Source organism: Pyrus communis, chromosome 10 (assembly GCF_041283825.1).
Source record: "Pyrus communis isolate YQ-2024b chromosome 10, ASM4128382v1, whole genome shotgun sequence".
Lineage (NCBI taxonomy): Eukaryota > Viridiplantae > Streptophyta > Magnoliopsida > Rosales > Rosaceae > Pyrus > Pyrus communis.
This window is the reverse complement of record NC_142574.1, coordinates 20,067,087-20,089,801: the sequence shown is the minus strand read 5'-3', so window position 1 is coordinate 20,089,801 and position 22,715 is coordinate 20,067,087. Positions and strand designations below refer to the sequence as shown.

Here is a 22,715-nt window from a genome sequence, read left to right as displayed (position 1 = left end):
TTGATCTTTGCAAGAGTTAAATCTTTCATAAAACTCGTACCGTTGAATGATACCATTGTAGCCGGAGCCATTTATTTATTTCAAACTGTTATTTTGCCGTGCTGCTATTTTAAAGCACAAGTGCGAAAAAAATCCTTACTTGAAAATATAGCCCGGTGGAACGGCAGGAGTTGCTGATCGTAGCCAACTCCAACACCCTGGTGTTGACTAGGGACGGTGTTTTCCCTCCAGGCCATGCAAGTGCATTGACTGCAATAAATCCGTACGAAACAATACCGTCATGCCATCCACGGCAGCCATCAACTTCCAAGGGGTGAAGAGCTCGATCCGGAATTCAGAAAGATTGCCGAGAGGGTGACGAGCATCAAGAATCGCTTTAGTCCAGAATCGACCAAAGCGCTGAAATAACGTCGGAACCATTTGATTCACTCAACTAAAATTCTTCTGCGGGGAAGGGACGTGTGCTGATAAGAATGCCAAATCCCACTTTTTTTACGGGTGGTGCTATCCACGCCCATTTTTACCTCCCCACACCCTTGTTAGTTTCTGTTTTTTTTATCTTCAAATTAGTTGATCTGACAACCAGAAATTGAGAGTGAAAAAATAAAAATAAGTTCAGATATCACCACTTAATTTTATAAGAACATCACAATCTAGAGAAATGAGATGCTACAGGAAAAATGAGACGCTGAAGAAGTTTCTGATAAAGGAAAAAAACATCCATCGGCTGGCTTTCAGGTATTCTATTTAGGTATTGAACATATTCTACGTTCAATATACGTATCATTGAATGGTATGGATAAACGCCGTTAGATTTATTTCCATAGCCATTTAATTCTACGTAGTAGTATTGAAGAAAGTTTTGGTTTTTAGAATCTACATAAAATCCAAGTAAAAATAATGCATGCATAGACCATGCTAGGTTTTGGTTAACTCAAAAGGACGTTTGACATCCCAACTCCCAACCCACCTGGTATCATACATAATCATCCAAGCTGGGACGGTGATCTCTGATTCAATAATAAAGGCCGCGGGTCTTGAATAACGGCGGATCGCAGTTTTGATCTCACCTGAGCTTGAATGAGATGCTAGACTGCAAAGGCTGATCCAAAAGTGTAGAATATTCCAGGGACCCTTCGAGACAGTACGCCTGATGAAGCAGAAATGTAAAATCAAATCCTCTTCCAGATTTACAAGCGGGTTGAACCAGACACATCTTGGACACATCTTCTGTGTTCAGATTCAACTTCTGATGATCGTTCAAGCACTTCGAAATTTCTGTGAACAATATTTAATCGTTAAGTGTGAATCAATTCCTGGTGTCTGATTACGACTCTTGTTAACAGTAAAAGCAAACACATAAACAGTATAGGTAAAAGATTAACGACCACCTAGATAGTAGCAAATATTTTCTATAACGTATGCCATTCACGCAGTAAGCAGACGCAGAACAAATTTTTCTACCACAGAACAAACATTATATAACTTTTATCTAATAAGTCTTACTAATAAGTCTTACATCTTACAAATTCTATGACGTATGCACAGAACAAATTTCTATAACGTATGCCATTCCTAATAAGTCTTACATCTTACGAAATAAAAGTTCTATAACTGAAATTGCATCAACAAGAAATGGAATCATATATCCCCCACTGCAAACACGAGTACCAAAAGAAGTACCGAAGATATCATCAGAGTAACGGAATAAAAGGCATGGGCTCTGGGGGAGGGAAAGGTTTCTAGATCCAGATTCCATTAGAACAGGAACAGAAGTTTTAATAATCTAAAGGAACAAACATGTTGACATACATTAAGATAGCATATAATTAAGGTTGAGTCACCAGAGATGTTTGAGATTTATGCTTAAGACACGTTTGTAAATGAGTTCCCTTCGACAACACAAACAATAAAACAGGAGTTCCCAAGTGAAGTTGATCCTCTATTACCCAATATGGAGGATTGAATGCATTCACCAGTATTCCTATCTTGACTGTTTGGTTAGAGGGAAAAACTTCAATGATAGGAAAGTAGAGTTTTTACTTGGGGCATAAATAGATACCTAACCTCTTCCTTGCAAGTTGCAATTACTAGAGTTGCAGTAGAAATGTTAGTTATGCCAGTTAAAGGAACTTGGATGAGGGACTTTAAAGTTGCATTGAATTTAAGCTTATATTGGCTGAAATACAAGAACAACCACCACCAAGCCTTATCCCACTAAGTGGAGTCGGGCGTATGAATCCAAGAATTGCATTGAGCTCGGTTTTGTGCAAAGTCTTCTGTTAGCTCCAGGTACTCCATATTTTTTCTTATAGTCTCTTTATAAGTCTTCCTAGGTCTTGAACATGACTAGATGCAATACATTTGGTAGGAATAGTGTTTATGTAGTGCATTTGTAATGTTTAAGACTTTAAGTAGTAGATTTGTAATGCTCAAATATTTTAGAGTCATAGTGTTCTTGTAATGCATTTTTAACAATGGAGTCCAGAATTCCATGATAATTTAGGTTCCTTATCCAAATACACTAAAACAAGGACACAAAAATTAACTATACCAAAAAGCAGCAGTCCATAAAATGAAACTTAGCCAATGGAAAATATGAGGAAAATGTATATGGTGTTTATAACAAGCGATCCAAATATATACCTGTTCCTTTTTGGTGAGAAAACTTGTGGCTTCAAACAATGGAAAAGACCTAACCACCTCATCTTGCATGGTCTGCTACGCCTGGAGTTTGCAAAAATAAAAGATTTTTTTCATCCTTCATAAGGAAAAGAGTACAAAAACATCGTCAAAAATAGGCCAAAAACTACAACCCACTTACAACCAAGGTAACACCAACAGCTGCAAAATCACATTTCCATCCTTCACTCTCACACTGCCATTAGCAATGTTGCTTTCCATTCTTAAGTCTTCCACTTGTTAGTAGGTAAAAGCAATGTGCACATCTTTTGCTTCTGTTTCCAGTAATGGATTTGTTCAATCATATTAACAACAAATTCATGTCCCATCAGTGAGCAACAATTTTTTTTGGTTGTTGATACTTGATAGCTTTAGAGTTTACCATTCGATGGTGGGAAGAGGGGACAAATACTGGTAAGACCAAGGACAAATAAGGGGAATGGAATACTCCTCAACCCAACGCTAGCCATGTTCATCCTTTCCTACATGAATAATACTTGGCTACTCAAAGGATGAGTATGAGTTCCTACTCAAAACTGTTCATTGCCGATTCATAGAACTTCGTGTTTATGATCAGAACCGTTCATGTTTTAAATCACTTTATAAAGATCGATTCTGCAAAAAATCAATTAAAACTAAGGCCGTTTAGTCATCGAACTATATAAAAACAGATGAATGGAATTGGTAAAAGCATTATGAACCGTCTATGTATTTGCTACAATAGAATGGCCAAACAACTTTAGTTTTAATTCCGTTTTTGCAGAGATGATCTTTACAAAGTGATTCGCAATATGAACGGTTCTGATCATAAGCACAAAGCTCTGTGATTCGAACACAAAGAGTTTTGAGTAGGAATTCCTAATCATCTTTGAGTAGCCAAGATTTGTTCTTCCTCCATTATGCAACAAATAAAAGTAAAGGGGGTAAAAAAACACCACAAAATTCAAATTCGAATCCTAAATGGTAAAAAAAAATGAAATTATTGCTCGATTAGGAATTTCATTTAGTTTTCATCATCTACATCAGGAACATCTAAAAATGCTCAGTCTAATTCTAAAAATGTACAACAATTTATTTTTGCATTAACCAATTACATTAGGACCACAGACAAGAATGACTGATGAAAATGATTTACGTAAAATTTATGCATTGCAACTACATTAGATTTTCCGAAGGTTGAATAAGCAAAATTTAAATCCCACACTAAAATTCAAGTTCATATAGTAATTCAGAAAGGAAACAACAGGTATACTTCAAGTTAAAACTCGTGATAAATATATAAAATCATTATGCAATAATTAGAGATCAGCACCACATTCACATGCGTGCTAGCGGATAGTTCCATAGAACAAAATATAGAGGATCTATTTCATCCTTTGTGAGAAAGAGACTGCAAAAACAAGTTAGACTTAAGGTATAATCTCAATGAAATAAGAAACCTATGTCAATTCACTTACCACTAAAACACCATGTACCAGCTGCCAAACCACATCTCACCATCACCATCAACTCTACAAATACCAAGTTAGCATTGCCAAATTATGATGGAGTAATATAAAAATGCAAGAACTAAGAACGAAAGAGAGATTATCTACTCATGCAACCACAATGACGATCTTGATCATGCCACAATGGCCTTCTGGTTCCTCCACAATCTCATGGCACAATGGCCATAGCTGCTCCTTCGTTATAGTGTATATTTCTCTATTTTTTATGAATCTAAATACAAAAATGAAAATTGAACAAAACTGAATGTTGAGAATGTTTATAAATTATAGACGATTGAAAAGCACAACAATGCGTGCAAAGAAAACAAAGTATCCAAATTTGCCCTATCCCATATGCAAAATAGATCCTTCTCTTTGCTTTTATGTTTAAGTTAGAAACATAGTAATGGACCCAAACAAAACAAATCTTCTACTTATACTTTCTCATATGCAAAAACTACCCTTCTTTTCAAATAAAACAAACCTTCAACTTATAGATTCTCATAAAAATCTAACTTGTTTTTCAAACTTTTTTTTTGCTTCTAATATGTATAAAGAACATGTGATGGGTTTTGGCCCCAATAATCATTAAAACAAGGGAGGCAAATCAGCAAAGATCAATAATTACAGCTGAATCAGAGATAAATTAGCTAAATTTCACTAAATTTGTCAACATCTGCAGTAGGCACAACACAACTAGCACTGATCATGATCAGCACAAATCTTTTCAACCCCAGCCTAAGTCCCCACTCAACAAACTTAATTGGTTGAGGTACATGATTAATTTATGTTCTACAGATGCATATTGAAGTTCCAATATTATGTGATAATAATATATGGTATACTACCTTTCTTAACCTTAACCCTAAGCACAATAAAGTAGCCTCAATGCACCGCCTGTACATTTTCTAATGAATGAATCATATGGGTTTGATTGATACATCTGCCTTACCAACGAATGAAACGCCAGCAACTTGGTACCGGTAGGTTTTGGCTTGCCCCTTTCTTATTATTAGTAAGAGTCAAGTAGACAGACTTCTAGGTGATGTGGCTCTTTCCCTGAACGCAAAGATCCGCTATTTGATAGCTAGCATTACACATTTGGTGAGCTATAGTTTCTTCTTCTTCTTCTTCTTTTTTTTTTTTTTTTTTTTGTTTTTTTTTTTTGTCCAAATGTTTTTTCAATAGTTGAATGAGCACATTAATTTGGGATCTCAAAACATGAGACTCAATAAGCTCACAAAAATGATTCCACGAAAAATTTACAACAAATTGAAGTAAAAACAAATAATATCCGTATCATATAACAAGTTATATTCATATCATATGTGAATTCTGGGCAGGTATAGTTAGAGATCAAAATCACCTGCAAGTTAATATCACATGCCAAAGAATGAGCAGGTGGAATGTATGACAACAAGAGAGAGCACGCCCGTAAACAACCATGATCCTTTCATGGGTGATGACAAGCGTGCTCTCTCTCGTCGTCACACAACATCAAACCCTAGCTCAACTCAGACATCAGTAGCTATGAAAAAAAGCAGTTTATAATGTTCTAACAATCACAACAATTGTCAAGGAATTATCTTCCACATGCAATCAAATTTCCCCACTTAAATTGGGGGAAGATAAAAAATGAACTTTATACATACATACATACAATTACATATATATAAAATACCAACCAAAGATCTGATATCCCTAATAAAACCAACTGACCTAGATTGTTAGCACAGAAAATTTAGACCCAGAACAGTAGTATCATAATCATCTCCAGAGAAGCCTTACATATACCAGTTACTAATTAAGGTGCTTGGTTGAAATTTATCAAGCATGACTAGAGAATACGTAAGACCTAAGTTGCAGACCAAGAATGATCTTTTAGTGACATATCAACATGAAACTAAGAGGGATGGGCAAATACCCATTGGTTATGGGTAACCGCGGTTATCCGCCAATTTAAATTTGACGGTTACGGTTACGGGTAACCGTTTAGATGAATAAACGGTTATGGGTATAACTGTTTACCCGTGAAATTTAAATGAACGGTTATGGATATTACTCGCGGTTATAAACTGGTACCCATTTAACCGTTTATTTTAATATATGTAAAACTAAAAAAAAAATATTAGTTTCTAATTAGGTTTAGTATCCTGAGATATATTTGGTTATAAAGAACCATATAATATATATATATATATATATATATATGTATGTATGTATTTATGCCTTGAGAGAAAAATATAGTTGATAGAACGAGTTAATGTTTAATATATGTGATTGAATGTGTTCGACAGTTTTGTTTTGGAGTCTTTTGGGGTTTTGACCAATTCAAGATAATGATTACCTTGAGATTTTAGAAACATGTTGTTATCAGATGATGCGTACCTCTATATATATAAATAAATTTAATTGGCCTCAAGTTTTCAATAAATAGTTGACCCCAAAATTAGAAATCGATTAAATGGCTTGGATCGATGAACATATATTTCTAAATAAAAATCCAAATATTTATCAAATTAGCTTATTAGTAGACTGATGTGTACTTACAGAGATATATATATATATATATGTAAGTATGTATACAAGAATATTAATTAACCTACAACCATACATAATTCTTGTAATAGATTGACCGTCAAATAATTAGGAGACATCACATATATTCATAAATAATATTGCCATTAATATAAAAATACATGTTAAATGTACTTATAACAATATTTAATAGTTAGAAAAAAGAAAATTATGAAAAATTTCTTTTAAATTTTCAAGTTGTTAAAAAAATAGGTAGACGGGTAAAAAAAAAAAAAAAATTAAACGGGTACACGATTATGGGTAAATGGGTATGCAGTTAGAGGTATGGTTAACCATTTATAAACAATTATGGGTATGAGCATCCCCGTTTATGTAAATACCGAACAGGTAAACGATTATGCAGGGAAAACTTAAACGTTATGAGTAAATAACCACGGTTACCCACTCGCTATAACCGTTGTCCACCCCTAATCAAAAACCTCATCTGGAGATATCTAAGAACAATATCTACAACCCCAAACCATCTAATTTTAAATAGAAATTAAACTGGTACTCTAGATTCAGAAAATCTTGATTATAAATTGTACAAGACCCAATAAAATATACAAAAGCTTTGAAGAATTAATGGAAAAATCTAAGATTATTTCTTTTGAGGATGGATCTTCTCGGTCCACCTTGAAAGCAAAGTAAATTCCATCACCTCAAGCCTTAATTTTTTGCACAAAAAGGGTTAAGAAAATAGTCAAAACACAAACTTTTAACCTTAATTCTTACAGATTGAGACTGATGTACAGAAAAGGATAACTCACATGCTCCAGGAACATGTAATTAAGCTTTGCTGAATCTAATATTTAAGAACAAATAACAAAAAGAAGAATAATTTAATTTTCTCTAGTTTTTCCAAATGTTTCTTAACTATGTATTGATGCATGAATAAGTTCTTAATTGCTGTAAAACTCAAAGTTCCCTTTCCGAAGTCAGAAAAACAACGACAAAAAAACCCCAGAAAAAGACAATTAAGTGTATAAAAATTCACACTTAAGTACATGATAACTCAAAGAATTCAAGCATGTAATTGAAAAACCCTAGGCATCAATTGCCAAATCCAACCCCTACAAACTAGACAAACACCAAGCCAATAAATAAAATAGTAACATGCAAAGGAAAGAAAACCCACTTTCAGAGAAAGAAGCTGCAAAAGCCAGTGAGAGAGTCCATGAGAAAAGAGGAGAACTCCAGAAACTGGAGAGCCACTTAAAAGCAAAAGACATCGCATCTACAAAAAGAAAGGGGAAGAAATAGTGTAAAAAATAAAGGAAAAATTGGATTTCTCGAGAAGACCAAGAGTTAATAACTTATTATCAACTTAAGTGGTATTTTACTACAATAGGAAAAAGATGTTAAGCTTTTATATGGCAGCGTAAGTTTAAATTCTGTTGGTGATTAATATAACATTTAATTTAACAAAATTTATTTTTTGACAATAAAAAAAAACATATTATCAATCATAAACAGCTTTCACCACATTGTTTATACAAAGAAAAATGTCCTGGACCATAGTTTTCGATCATATTTTATACATTAGGTGAGAATTGATTATTAAATTATTTTTTTAATATTTAAAAAAATTTAACCATAGTCTTCAAGTTGGTGAGTCTACTTAACTGTGACTTGGAGAAGCTGAAATGTCTTTATGTGTTTTTTCGGCCTCCAAAAAAGACATATGACCATAACTTGCCACTAATTGTCCTTTTTTTTAAAAAAAAAAAAATAATAATTTAACCATCAATCGTTACATACTCTACAAAATATAATTCTAGTAAATAGCTATCGAAAAGATAAATTAGATAGAATGTTATTAGACACATAGAGCTCTTGAACCAACTACAAACAAATTAATTAATTATATATTAAACAAAAAAATTACCAGTTGTTTTATAGTACTAAGTACTACATATCATGATTATCGATTTAGAGATGGTACCATTTTATTCTTAACACAAGTCAAAAATAAGAAAAATGTACCATTTTTGTTTGGTTGCAAAGAAAAAGTACCATATTAGTTTGAAAAGTTCATCACTAGTCCTGTGATGCATAGGTGCACGGTCAGAAACGGAACACGTGCACCACCTGTCCCTTGGGTCTATGATCAGCCTTTAGGGCTCAAGCTAGAAAACCTAAATTTAGGAAAAATCATTTCTTGCAACTCAGTTATAAGAATTTAGGAGAATTGATAAACATTTATGAGAATCACTCGTTTATTACGTAGTTAATTGATAATAAAAGAGTTATTTCTTCAAAATAAAGTGTTCATTGTATAGAGCAACTTACGTGATACAAATATATGTTTTTAGTCAATGATAAAATCTCATGTATAATTTTTTTGGATCACTGATACTAGATGCTACATTGATCATGTATGCCAATCATGATAACGAGAACAACTTACATGAAAAAATGCCACTATGATATCACGATCCTATATTACATTATCACAAAACTTTCGCATAGCTATACATTACCAAATCAAATTAAATGATGAAATTCATTTCATATAGGATGTAAGATAGGATGTATATTGATGGAGTATGATTGTCTCATCTCATATCTCTCTCCCCTACCTTCTTCCTTTCTAGATATAAAAACAAAAACAAAAAAAACCGTGAGATGAAGGAAATTGGAGAGAATTAAGAGGAAAGGAATCGTATTGACCAGGTTCAGCGTTGGTTCATTGGGTTACCTGAAGTCAGGCGCCACGGAAGCGCGTGGAACAAACGGCAGAAGAAGGAAGGGAAAATGGGTGTGGTGGTGGGCCTAATGGGATGATGAGGGCACGTTGCAACGTTATAGTGGTGTGTGGTGATGCGATGAAATTTAATGGTTGGATTTGGTTCGTCCTTGATGTCGGATGTCGAGTCTCTTTCTCTAGGCTGCTCGAGAATCACTGCCAACGGGCTAAAATTGTCCTTGAGAAGGGGCTTGATTAGCAATACTAGTGTTGCGTATTACGTCATATTTCATGTGATGTATGTATAGAGGATAAGGTTGCAGGTGAGGATAATTCATGCCACGCACCTTTTGATGTATGTGGTTTCCCAAATTAGCTTGGGATCAAGATCTTCTCCTAATCTAAGGATGAAGATCTTTATGATCAAGGGATGTAGATTATTAGATGAAAATTCAACGATTATAATTATTATAATTTTAAAGGGACTTCCCTGTTTGTAGCTGTTGGATTTTCATCCAACGGCCCACATCCCTTGATTATGAGGATTTTCATCCTTAGATTAGGAGAGGATCCTGGTCCACAATTTGGAGTCATTTGCCTTGACAATTGGCCCTACTGCAATGTCAAACATTTTATTTTATAAGTCAAGAGTTTAGAGTTTGCCAAAAGATTTCAGAGCCACAAAGTGACTAGAGATTTTTCTTTAGTGTCTGCTAAGATGCTTCGGTCTTTGGTTGTTGCTATTATGTGGAAGATACCCCTTATAAAAGATTAGAGATGCCACAATTTGGAGTCATTTGCCTTGACAATTGGCCCTACTGCAATTAGACCTGGCAATTTCTTACACGACACGAAAATAATGGGTTTCGGGTCAACACGATAACTAATCAGGTCATTATCGGGTCACACGATAATAATCGGTTAATAACGGGTCCTTAACAGGTTTACACGAGAATGACACGCGGGTAATCTGTTTTGACACGATAAGAAAAAGGTTATTTTGATGATTTTAATTTTTTAAACTACTAAAAAAAACTTACTATAAAATACAATACATATAATGAATATGTATATATTGTTTACTAATTATTATTCTATATAAATTTTAAAGTTCAAGTTTTTTTTTATTTGTTAATTTTTGTAGTATATTATTATAGGCAAAGATTGAGATTAAAAATCATAAAACGCTTTAAAAATAAAAATATCAAGTAATTTAAAAATACCAAACACATTAAAAAAAGGGTAAAATACAAAAAATTACCTCAATTATGAGTCAAACGACACTTTCATACCTCATCTTACGAATTTGTGACAATGTCATATTTTCCGTCAGTTTGTCTGTCATCTATTCCGTTAAGTAGCGACGTGGCTTAAAAAAATTAATAAAATATTTAAAAAATAATTAAATATTAAAAACTAAAAATATAAAATCATTTAACAATTTTTTTTTACATAAGGACCCACCCCTTATCCCCCTCACTTTTCTTCCCTCCTCCCGTTTTCCCCCACCATCCCTCCTCTCTCTCTCCCCTATCTCCCTTTCACGCTGCAACAACAGCCTCTTCGGCTCTGCCATTGTCCGCAAGCTCCAGGCCCTAAACTTCACAAACCTCGTCCTCTGTACCCACGCCGAGAGCCTTTCATCTCCGAGAACCTGACCGATTTGGTCGTGTACATGCGCCTCGACGAGCTCGCCATCTGCACCCATAGCTCCGCCAGTAAGTCTGCGTCTTCCGACGAGGGGTACCTCTAGCTATCCCAAGCCTTCAGTGATTTCTCCACCTGCAGCAACGACATATCGGGAGAATTAAAATGGCTCGCAAGCTTGTCGTCGTCGAAAAATGCGCTAACCTCTGAATTATCTGAGGCTGCGCCAGAACTGGAACCATGTCAAGGGTCTTTGCAGAGGGAGAACTTCTCAACCGAGATCATCGAGAGCATTTCGGTGGAAGATCTTCAGCCGACGATCAAGATCTGCATCGACGGCCTCCAATCGTCGTCGCTTGTCGTGAAGCAATCTGCAGCGGCCATGCTCAGGCTTTTAACGAAGAATCAGGTTGATAATCACGCCTTGATCGGCGAGTCCGGCGCCTTTCCTGCTCTAATTCCTCTACTGCAATGCAACAATCCATGGACACATAAGCACGTCGTCACGGCGCACACCCAAATTCCAATTGGGATTTGAACATGGGAGAAAGAAAAGGATGGATGCACAAGGCAAAGGTGTCAAGGGGGTAGCAACAGAGCACACCCAATTTGCGAAATTCCAATTGGGATTTGATTTGTTTGAGTAAATTAAAAATTGGGGACTGAAATAGTGAAGAATGGTGAGGGTGATGAGTTCGGGGGAAACAGGTGGGGAAGAAGGTTGAAGGTGATGAGTTTGGGGGGTGGGTTAGGGGAAGATGGGAGCGGGTGGGGATGGGATCTGGGTTTGGGGTGGGGGGAAATGGGAGGAGGGAAGAAAGGTGAGGGGGATAAGGGGTGGGTCCCCATGTAAAAAAAAAATTGTTAAATGATTTTATAATTTTAGTTTTTAATATTTAATTTTTTTTTTTTAAGCAACATCATTACTTAACGAAATAAATGACAGATAAACTGATGGAAGGTATAACATTGTCACAAATTCGTAAGATGAGGTATGACATTGTCAATTTTAAAAGATGAGGTATGAAAGTGTCGTTCGACCCATAGTTGAGGTAGTTTTTTGTACTTTACCCTTAAAAAAATTATAATAATTAATTTACATGTGCGAAAAATATGAAAAAAAAAAAAATATGCAAACGCTCGTAGTCGTATCCTCTACGCTTTGAGGATGGATATATGATCGTTTGAATTTTCAAAACCATACAAACTCTCATGCATAATATTTTTAAGGGAGTTCAAAATAAACAAAATTCATAATCATTAATGTATAAGTCTGAAAAATGTCTAAGCGTAATAAACGTTTATAATTGCATCCTCAACGCTTAGACGATGGTTACATGGTCGTTTAGATTTTTAAAACCCTCCAAATCTCATGAACAGTGTTTTTTATTTGAGTGCAAAATTAATAAAATTAACAATAATTTTGTAGAAGTGTGAAAAATGTAATCACTCGTAATGAAAAGCTTTACAACTTTCATGAAGGGGTCAACTCCAAAATTTAGTATGCATATACTAATTTAGTATTATGTTTTAGATTTTTTGGGGTCAAATTATGTTTTTCATTTTCATTTTTATTGATTTAAAATATATTTTTCTTAATGGATAACGGGTCGGGTCATATTACCTGATAATATTAATGGGTTGATTTCAGTTTGGGTCATATTACCCGTTTACTTTAACGGGTATTGCACGACACGACCCGTTAAGCTATCAGGTATGACACGAAAAAGACACGAACACGTTAAACACGACACGAATGTCAGGTCTAATTGCAATGTTAAACAAAGGTTTTTTCTGCAGTTTCCAAAAAAACAACAAAGGTTTTTCTGTCGCAAGACTTTAGACTGTTGAGACTCCAAGTTTTGAATGTCGGTGGGGCAATCTCGGCAACCGAAAATCTTTCAACGTACCAATTAAATCTCAATCCTATCTCTATCTTTACACTCAAAGAACTCTAAAATGGCTCTTTTTTTTTAATCAAAACTCAAACACATAGTAACAACGTAAAAGTTGTGTCTGAGAGAGCGAGGATGTTACAACCAGTACCTTAAAATATTGTATTTTATTCTCGAATCATGTGAAATGATCAAATACCCCTAGTTGAATTCAAATGGAGGGTTTTTAATCCTTGTTATCCTATGTGCATGCTTTCCCAGCTCCAATGACAAACTCCAGTGAAAATCAAGGTTCTAAAAGATGCTAGGCGCTAATCGGACGGTAGGTTGAGGCCTAACGGCTAGACGGGGGCCTAGACATACTAGGGTGGGTGCCTAAGCGGTCTAGGCGCACTTTCTTAATTTTGAAACACTTAGAGATTAATCAGAACTATGGCCAGCCGCCTAGCATCTAGACGGGGGTCTAGGTAGTGCTAGGCGGGGATTTTAGAACAATGGTGAAAACCGTTGAGTTCGAAGCCGTCTAAGGGTGTTTTTCATTTGGGTTTGAACCTGTTTTAGTTTGGTAACGAAATGGTGAGGTTTGAAGCTGGACTCTCGTGTTTTTAACCCATGCATGCACTCTGTTCGTTTTCTAGAATTCGACGAGCTCCTTCAAAGAAAAACCATTGAATCCGAGGTGGTTTCGACCTCTATTCGACCCAAAATCGTTTTAGGTGAGTTTCTAAACTTTTTTTTGGAGTGTTTGTTGTGTTTTGGGACTGATTTCTGTTGAAAACGAGCCTAATCTAAGCTCTGCATCAATTTGGGCTCTTTTTGCAGAATCCAACAAGTTTCCAGGGTCGATGGACGGGCGCAGATGGTAGTCACCGTTAAGTTTAACGGCGACAATAAATGTGTCGTTAGAATTAACTAGATCCTCTAACAACAAAGGTTTATTTTGTCCTTCTTTTTTACACTTTCTAACAACCAGCATGTGGCTCCAACAATGGCAAGTGTTACGTCTACTCGCTGAACCACGGTGGCGTGTTCGTCGGTGACGGTGTAAGCGATGACGATGCATATCTCAACGTGTTATGCCACTGCGGTGACACATGGCAGTGTGTGTAGAACCCTTTCAATGTTTTGAATCATGTGACGCCCTCAGTTTGTGCAACTCACGTCTAAAATGTGCATTCATAGGATCGAGTGAGGTTAAGTTGGAATTTGGTAAGGAGCCTAGCGAGGTGTTGCTCTTTCCATATCTGTGAGCGGATCCATTCAAAAACGATGTTTTCAAATAAACTATTTTTGACGCATGAATAGTGGTATTTGATGGGACTTACTAAGAATTATGAGAAGTGAAGTTTAGATATGACTTGGGTGATTTATTTTCACCACATGGCCATCATGCACATTTATTTTTTATAGCTAGTTACATCCATAGGATATTTGCAGGTATTGATATTTCTAGTAGATGCTAACTATTGATTGGTTGATACCTTTCCACCTGCTTGGTATACGGTACTATTTGATGCTAATATTATTGATTGGATACATATATGAGTTAATTGTTTTTACGTCATTCGGTTGATGATTGTGATGAGGTGATTATGTTGGAACTCATGCTATAATAACTATATATTAGTAGATACTATATGTAGATTTCAATTATATATATATATATATATATATATATATTTCAAAATAGAGGTTATTATATTTGAATGATTAAATTTTATGATTCACTCATGTTTTGTTTTTCGATCCCTTTAAAATATAGTGAGAAAAATGAGGCTTTTGGGGCTGACAAGTCGATGTGGCAGTAAGGCGGTTCACATGCAGAGTTTGGTGTCCACCTTTCTACATTTTTATCTGGTTTGTAATAATACATAATCACACTTTTGATTGTGCTAAGCACTGCACTTAATTTGTGTTAACTGTTGAACTACTAGTAGCTTTGGATTGATGTGATAATAATGGGACTTAGGTTGTTTAGGATTTGCATGATAGTTGAATTTCCAATTAATAAAAAACATTTTGTTCAAATTTATTCACATCATTTTCTCCTTATTATGGCTTTCTTCATTAACTTAATGGTGTGTCGTCATCCTATGATGAGATTGCTTCGTTAACTTAGTGTTGGCCATCACATTACGACCTCTTAGTTTGTTGTTATTGGGTCGGGGTGTATTAGAGAACATGCAAGCCAGCATCAAGTTCTTAATCTGTAGGTAAAGAAATTCTAGCCCCGCTCACTTTAAAATTATGGGTCTGTCTAAACTAATTTTAAAACTAAACGACCCACATATATTTTTCATTGCTTATGTGTTAGTAGAAGTTTTACCTAAGATAATTCTAGACCATCCAAATTACCCATATTGATGTGAAAACAAGCAGACCCATGCAACATGTTTGACAGTTCGTGACTTGTTAGCTTGGCAAGCGAAATGCCTTATATTTGCTTCTGCACAAAGAAATATCCGTTTGTTATAAAGGGTTAAAGTTTGAGAGAATAACCTTTTAATGGTAGGTGCAAGGTAGATGTAAAATGCCACACTAAAACTATAGCACAGGCATATAACAAATAAAAGGCAGATGAATAGATGATGTTACTGATATTTTTCTCTAGTTTTCTTTCGTCTTCTCTTTCCTGTTACATGAAAGCATATGAAGTGCTCTATTTATAGAGCAACTTCATACAGATGCATTAACTGCATTTTGAAACCTGTAACGCGTCTTCTGACAACACAATGCAATTTCCGCTTTCGTTTTCTACAAATGGAACTGTGGGCATTCAATGCCCATGAGACTTTTCAACACTCCCCCTTGGATGCCCACATATCAACATGAGTTGCCTCGTTAAAACCTTGCTTGGAAAAACCCAATGGGAAAAAACCATAGCGAAGGAAAAAGAGTACAACTTTTCCTGGATCGTTGATATAGTGTCAAGTATGCTTATGTTGCCTCGTTAAAACCTTGATAGGAAAAACCCAGTGGGAAAAATCCTAATCGAAGGAAAAAGAGTACAACAAGCATGTATCATGGATACTCCCCCTGATATGTATCTCCTCCTGATTCCGCATTCTCCAAATTTAGCTGTTTGGTAAGTCGACGTAATCCGATGCCTTGCACTAACTTCTGAAATGTGCACTTTGGTAGAGATTTGGTGAACAAGTCTGCCAGATTTTCATTTGAACGGATTTGTCTGACTTCAATAACTTTAGCCTTCTGAAGCTCATGTGCACTGAAAAACTTTGGAGATATGTGTTTAGTCTTATCGCCCTTGATGAATCCTTCCTTCATTTGGGCAACACAGGCTGCATTATCCTCATGGATGACAGTTGGATTGTCTGTCTTCGAAGTTAGACCACATGAATTCCGAATATGATGGATCATTGATCTTAACCAAGAACATTCACGACTTGCTTCATGTAAAGCAAGTATTTCTGAATGATTTGAAGATGTAGCAACTAATGTTTGCTTGGTTGAGCGCCATGAGATTGCTGTATCTCCATTCTTAAACACATATCCAGTTTGTGAGCGGGCTTTATGCGGATCAGAGAGGAAGCCAGCATCTGCATATCCAACAAGGACCTGGTCATCTGTGGAGTTCTTTGAGTAGAAGAGACCCATGTCTGTTGTCCCACGAAGGTATCGCAATACATCTTTGATACCCTTCCAATGGCGAATTGTTGGAGCAGAGCTATACCTTGCTAACAAATTAACTGAAAAAGCTATATCTGGTCTAGTACATTGTGCTAAATACAACAAAGCACCTATTGCACTAAGATATGGTACTTCTGGACCAAGGACCAGCTCATCCTCTTCTTTTGGACGAAATGGATCTTTCTTAATGTCCAAAGAACGAACGACCATTGGCGTGCTTAGTGGATAAGCCTTGTCCATACCAAATCGCTTCAGAATTTTTTCAATGTAAGCTGATTGGTGGACCAAAATTCCACTAGCACAATGCTCGATCTGCAGGCCGAGACAATATTTTGTTTTTCCAAGGTCTTTCATTTCAAATTCGCTTTTCAGATATTCAGCAGTTTTATTGAGCTCTTCAGGAGTCCCAACTAGATTCATATCATCAACATATACTGCCACTATAGCGAATCCAGAATTGGATTTCTTAATGAACACACAAGGGCAAATAACATTGTTGATATACCCTTCTTTGATCAAATACTCACTGAGACGATTATACCACATTCGTCCAGATTGCTTCAGACCATACAATGATCGCTTTAATTTGATCGAGAGCATACCTCGTGGTTTATTACTTGTTTCAGGCAACTTAAGTCCTTCTGGGACTTTCATATAGATGTCAGTATCTAATTCTCCATATAGATACGCAGTGATGACATCCATAAGTCGCATGTCAAGTCTTTCTGAAACCACTAAACTTATTAAGTAACGAAACGTAATTGCGTCCATTACAGGAGAGTATGTCTCCTCATAATCAATTCCAGGTCTTTGAGAAAAACCTTGTGCAACGAGTCGTGCTTTGTATCTTGCGATCTCGTTTTTCTCATTGCGTTTCCTTGTGAATACCCATTTGTAACCCACGGGGTTTACACTAGGCGGGGTTTGGACTACTGGTCCAAAAACATTCCGCTTTTCCAAGGAATTTAATTCTGCCTAGATTGCATCTTTCCACTTAGGCCAATCCTGTCTCTGTTTGCATTCATCAACAGAACGGGGCTCAATATCATCACTTAAGATGATTTCAGTGGCTACTGCAAATGCAAACATATCATCGATGATTATTTCATTTCGATCCCACAATTCATTTGTACATGCATAATTTATGGAGATTTCTTTGCTTTCATGTACTTCTGTCTCTTCAGGGACAGATGTCTCATCAAGGACATTTTCTTTTTCTGGAAGTCCAGAATGATGAATTGTGGATGTATCATTCATTTTCTCTTCCTGAATGATTTCATTTGGATTCAGTTGTGCCCTCGACTTTCTCTTTCGAGGAGCTGAATCTTTTGAACCTTGGGGTCTACCACGCTTCAGGCGTGCACCAGATGAATCATTTGCTGCCACTTTATTTTGTCCAACAGGGACATCAATTTTTGCAGGTGCATTTGCAGCTGGTATATGTGATTTTGTCACTTTCATAGCATCATTAAATGCATCTGGCATTTGATTGGCAATGCTTTGAAGATGAACGATCCTTCTCACTTCATTTTCACATTGAATGCTATGAGGATCAAAATGAGACAAGGTGGGAACAATCCATGTCAGCTCTTTCCGTTCTTCTGGAACGGTCTTTTCTCCCCCTAACAACGGGAAAATTGTCTCATCAAAGTGACAATCAGCAAAACGAGCTGTAAACATATCACCTGTCAAGGGTTCCAAATATCTAATGATAGATGGTGAATCAAAACCCACGTAAATTCCCAGTCTACGCTGAGGTCCCATTTTAGTACGTTGCAGCGGTGCAATAGGCACATAAACAGCACAACCAAAAACTCGTAAATGGGAAATGTTTGGCTGATGTCCAAACACGAGTTGTACTGAAGAGTATTGATGGTTGGCTACAGGTCTCAATCGAACCAATGATGCAGCATGTAAGATGGCATGTCCCCATGCAGAGACTGGCAATTTGGTTTTCATAAGCAGAGTGCGAGCTATTAACTGAAGCCGCTTGATCAATGCTTCTGCTAAACCATTTTGAGTATGGACATGAGGAACAGGGTGTTCAACATCAATGCCCAATGTCATGCAATAATCATCAAAGGTTTGAGACGTAAATTCACCAGCATTATCAAGTCGGATAGACTTAATGGGATAATCTGGGAACTGTGCTCGTAACTTAATTATTTGAGCAAGAAGTCTCGCAAAGGCTACATTCCGAGTAGACAAGAGACAAACATGTGACCATCGGGTAGATGCATCAACCAAAACCATAAAATATCGAAATGGTCCACATAATGGTTGAATAGGCCCACAAATATCCCCTTGAATTCTTTGCAGAAATGATGGGGATTCAGCATCAACCTTTAGTTGAGATGGTCTAATTACCAACTTCCCTTGAGAACAAGCTTTGCAAGGGTTATCATTTAAGGCAGCAATGTGTCTGCTCACTAATGGATGTCCATTAGAGTTGGTAATGATTCTACGCATCATGGTAGATCCTGGATGACCCAGACGGTCATGCCAAAGCATGTAAACTTTTGAATCAATGAACTTCTGGTTCATGACAGTATGTGATTCAATTGTCCTTATGTATGTATAATATAATCCACTCGACATACCATGCAACTTCTCCAATATACGCTTCTGGGTATCATTGGAGGTAATGCATAGATACTCCACATTTTCTGCACTTTTTGTTTCAATGTGGTATCCATTTAGACGTATGTCTTTGAAACTCAACAAATTTCGAGTAGATCGAGTAGCATACAATGCATTCTGTATGGACAATATTGTTCCATTCGGTAACATAATCTGGGCTTGCCCTGAACCTTGAATTACATCTGAAGGTCCTGATATTGTTGTTACCCCTACTCTTGTAGGTATTAAGCTTGAGAAATACTTTCGATCACGAAGTATTGTATGTGTGGTTGCACTGTCTGCAAGACAAATATCTCCGCCATTTCTCATGTTCTGAGAATAACCACAATTTTTATCCATGCTCTCTGAGTAAGAGAATCAGAATTAAAAGCAAGTTATAACAAGAAAATTTACATGCCACTTTTATTGAATCTGAAAATACTACAAGTTCAACATAATAAAAGTACATTAATGATTCAATCAGACCGATATACTTCATTTCCCCTTTCCACAATATAGTCTGAAACATCTAGATGAGTTGTGTTCAACTGCCCTGATAAGTCGAACACTGGATCAGGTATATCCATTGGTCTAGCCTGGTCGAGAAAGTTGGTCTCGACACCCTTCTCCTTGAGGGAGGCTTGATACAGATCCACTAGATGTTTTGGGGTACGACAAGTACGCGCCCAATGCCCATTGCCACCACACCTATGGCAGGCTCCTTCAGGGTTTCTAGGAGCATTATTCATATGAGCTTTGCCTTTGTGGCGATTCACATTTTTGAAGCTCGGGCCTGAATTATGCCTGGGAACCTGGTTGTGAAACTGAACTCCATGGTTCTTGCCTTTCCTATTCCATCGACCTCGCTTGTGGCCACGTCCTCGTTTATGATTATCACCACCAGAGGATGTGGCGTTCACTTCGAGGGAAGCAGCATTCACTTCTGGGAATGGTGCAGATCCAGTAGGTCGGGAATGATGGTTTTTCATCAGGAGCTCATCATTCTGTTCAGCTACTAAGAGCACAGATATCAGCTGGTTGTACTCAGTGTAGCCTCGCGCTCTATACTGCTGCTGCAGGAGCACGTTGGAGGCATGAAATGTGCTGAGAGTCTTTTCCAGCATATGCTCTTCAGTAATAATATCCCCACAGAGCTTCATCTGAGAGGTAATTCTGAACAATGCAGAATTGTATTCTGCCACTGACTTGAAGTCTTGAATCCTCAGATGAGTCCACTCATAGCGGGCCCTTGGAAGAATCACCGTTGTCTGGTGATTGTATCTGTTTCTCAAGGCATTCCAGAGAGCTAACGGATCTTCAACCGTTAAGTACTCGCTCTTTAGCGCCTCATCAAGATGGCGGCGAATGAAAATCATGGTTTTTGCCCGATCTTGAGAGGATGAGTTGCTCTCTTCCCTGATGGTATCTCCAAGATTCCCTGCTTCCAAATGGATCTTGGTATCCAATACCCAGGTCAGATAATTCTTCCCGGTAATATCCAGGGCAGCAAATTCAAGCTTCGCCAAGTTCGCCATTTTCTTTTCTGAAAGAAAATGAGATGTGTAAGAACTTGCAATAATATGTATTCCTGGAGGAATATGATGTTAGAACTTCTGGTTCTTACAAATTTTTCATTTTGATCTTCAGGCCAAAATGATAAGCACTCGAAACTTCTGGCTCGAGATTTTCAGGATGAATGAGAAGGGCGATCGTACCGCACCATTCTCATTGTAATAATGTAATATAAAATGGGCGATTATTCCGCACCACTCAAAATTGCAATGAAATTAAACAGCAGGTAAATTCAAATATGCAGGGTAGAGTGTGCGATTATACCGCTCCACCTAAAAATTGCAGTAAAATTAAATCTGCAGTCCAAGATAGGCGATGATACCGCACCGTCTTGGATCGCAGTAAGAATAAATTTGCAGTTCAAGATGGGCGATTGTACCGCACCATCTTGGATTGCAGTAGAATTAACATAAATAAATACTGGGTTAGTAATCAATCTCTACACCAAATAAGTAATCAAAGATGTATGTAACCGTTAGTTGGAGGACTATGAGCAGGCACGGAGCAAACAATTCGTCGCGAGGGTACACGGCGCAGTTGAGGCAGAGGAAGAAGATGAACAGTAAAAATCTTAAAGGAAACATTTTTTTTTTTTTCTTTCTTTCGTTCGTTCGGCGAAGAGAGATGAGAGAATAATTATATATAGAGACTCGTGCTGATAACGTGTTATAAAGGGTTAAAGTTTGAGAGAATAACCTTTTAATGGTAGGTGCAAGGTAGATGTAAAATGCCACACTAAAACTATAGCACAGGCATATAACAAATAAAAGGCAGATGAATAGATGATGTTACTGATATTTTTCTCTAGTTTTCTTTCGTCTTCTCTTTCCTGTTACATGAAAGCATATGAAGTGCTCTATTTATAGAGCAACTTCATACAGATGCATTAACTGCATTTTGAAACCTGTAACGCGTCTTCTGACAACACAATGCAATTTCCGCTTTCGTTTTATAGAGCAACTTCATACAGATGCATTAACTGCATTTTGAAACCTGTAACGCGTCTTCTGACAACACAATGCAATTTCCGCTTTCGTTTTCTACAAATGGAACTGTGGGCATTCAATGCCCATGAGACTTTTCAACACCGTTCATCTTTTGAGAGATTTAAGGAGCAGTAACGTGGAGATCCATTAATTAAGGTCCAAGATCGAGCCTAGTTTAAATTACAAAGTCCACCCCAAATTAAGGGTTCAATAGTCTTTGACACTGCTCTGTTACAAAGTATTAGATCTTTTGCCTTGGCATTCTGCTAAATTTAAAAATAGAAAAAAATAATAGACACATGTTTTTTTTAGCCTCTTACACTCATATTTAATCAAATTCATTGTTTTGTTTAATTTATTCAATCTGATTACCAGAAGTGAAGTGCACGGGAAGTTAAAAAATATGTAAAATGCTAAAATTAGTGTGAAAATCACTTTCCTAAAAAATACTAGTTCAACCTAGCTGTTTGAGTTGGTGATGATTCAAATTCAAGGAAAATTTCCTTAAGTTGATCGAAATCATCAAATAAGAATGATCTTTAAAATTGGTTAAGATTATTCAGTGTATTATTGTTTTTTCATATGATTAATTGTTACTTTATTAAATTTGTTTACTACATTACATAGGCCTGTAATCCAACTTTGGACGAAAGATGATTATCACATGTCGCATGTCACATATCATCTATGAAAGTGCTAATACATACAATCATACTAAAAATAAAAGGTGGTGCTCGTATTCATACACTTATTTTTACTTTCACACATCCTTTTCAATTTTCAATCGTCAAGTTGAATCAATTGAAAAAATAAATTAACAAAAATGTATGTAAAAAATAAAAAACAGTGTGAGAATAGCACTCTCAAAAAAAATAAAAAATAAAAATTGTACTTTACATTGAAGTGGGTTTGT

The 22,715-nt window shown here is 36.5% G+C and overlaps 1 protein-coding gene and 1 long non-coding RNA gene across 5 annotated transcripts; both read right to left on the bottom strand.

Annotated features, from left to right (window-relative positions):
• Window positions 1-681: 681 nt before the first annotated feature.
• Window positions 682-6,289, bottom strand: LOC137727780 (uncharacterized). Of its 3 annotated transcripts, none has more exons than XR_011067853.2 (4): window positions 3,065-6,289; window positions 2,825-2,957; window positions 2,647-2,727; window positions 682-1,278 (listed from the first exon to the last, which is right to left on the bottom strand). It is a non-coding gene; the product is annotated as an uncharacterized LOC137727780 (long non-coding RNA). The 3 variants fall into 3 exon arrangements; XR_015951806.1 differs by having other exon boundaries at window positions 2,825-3,548; window positions 4,140-6,289; XR_011067852.2 differs by having other exon boundaries at window positions 2,825-6,289.
• A 13,350-nt stretch (window positions 6,290-19,639) lies between these two features.
• On the bottom strand, window positions 19,640-21,897 carry LOC137740487 (uncharacterized). Of its 2 annotated transcripts, XM_088677370.1 has the most exons (3): window positions 21,810-21,897; window positions 21,513-21,720; window positions 19,640-20,787 (listed from the first exon to the last, which is right to left on the bottom strand). In XM_088677370.1, exon 3 carries the CDS (start codon window positions 20,777-20,779, stop codon window positions 19,721-19,723), a length of 1,059 nt encoding a protein of 352 aa, XP_088533496.1. In that variant the 5' UTR covers window positions 20,780-20,787; window positions 21,513-21,720; window positions 21,810-21,897; the 3' UTR covers window positions 19,640-19,720. The 2 variants fall into 2 exon arrangements, with proteins under 2 accessions (XP_088533496.1, XP_088533497.1); XM_088677371.1 differs by lacking the exons at window positions 21,513-21,720; window positions 21,810-21,897 and adding an exon at window positions 20,869-20,998.
• Between the last annotated feature and the right edge of the window lie 818 nt (window positions 21,898-22,715).

What these genes read in the sequence shown, in the direction of transcription:
- LOC137740487 (XM_088677370.1), bottom strand. Translation starts at nt 20,779, where the DNA reads ATGGCGAACTTGGCGAAGCTTGAATTTGCTGCCCTGGATATTACCGGG.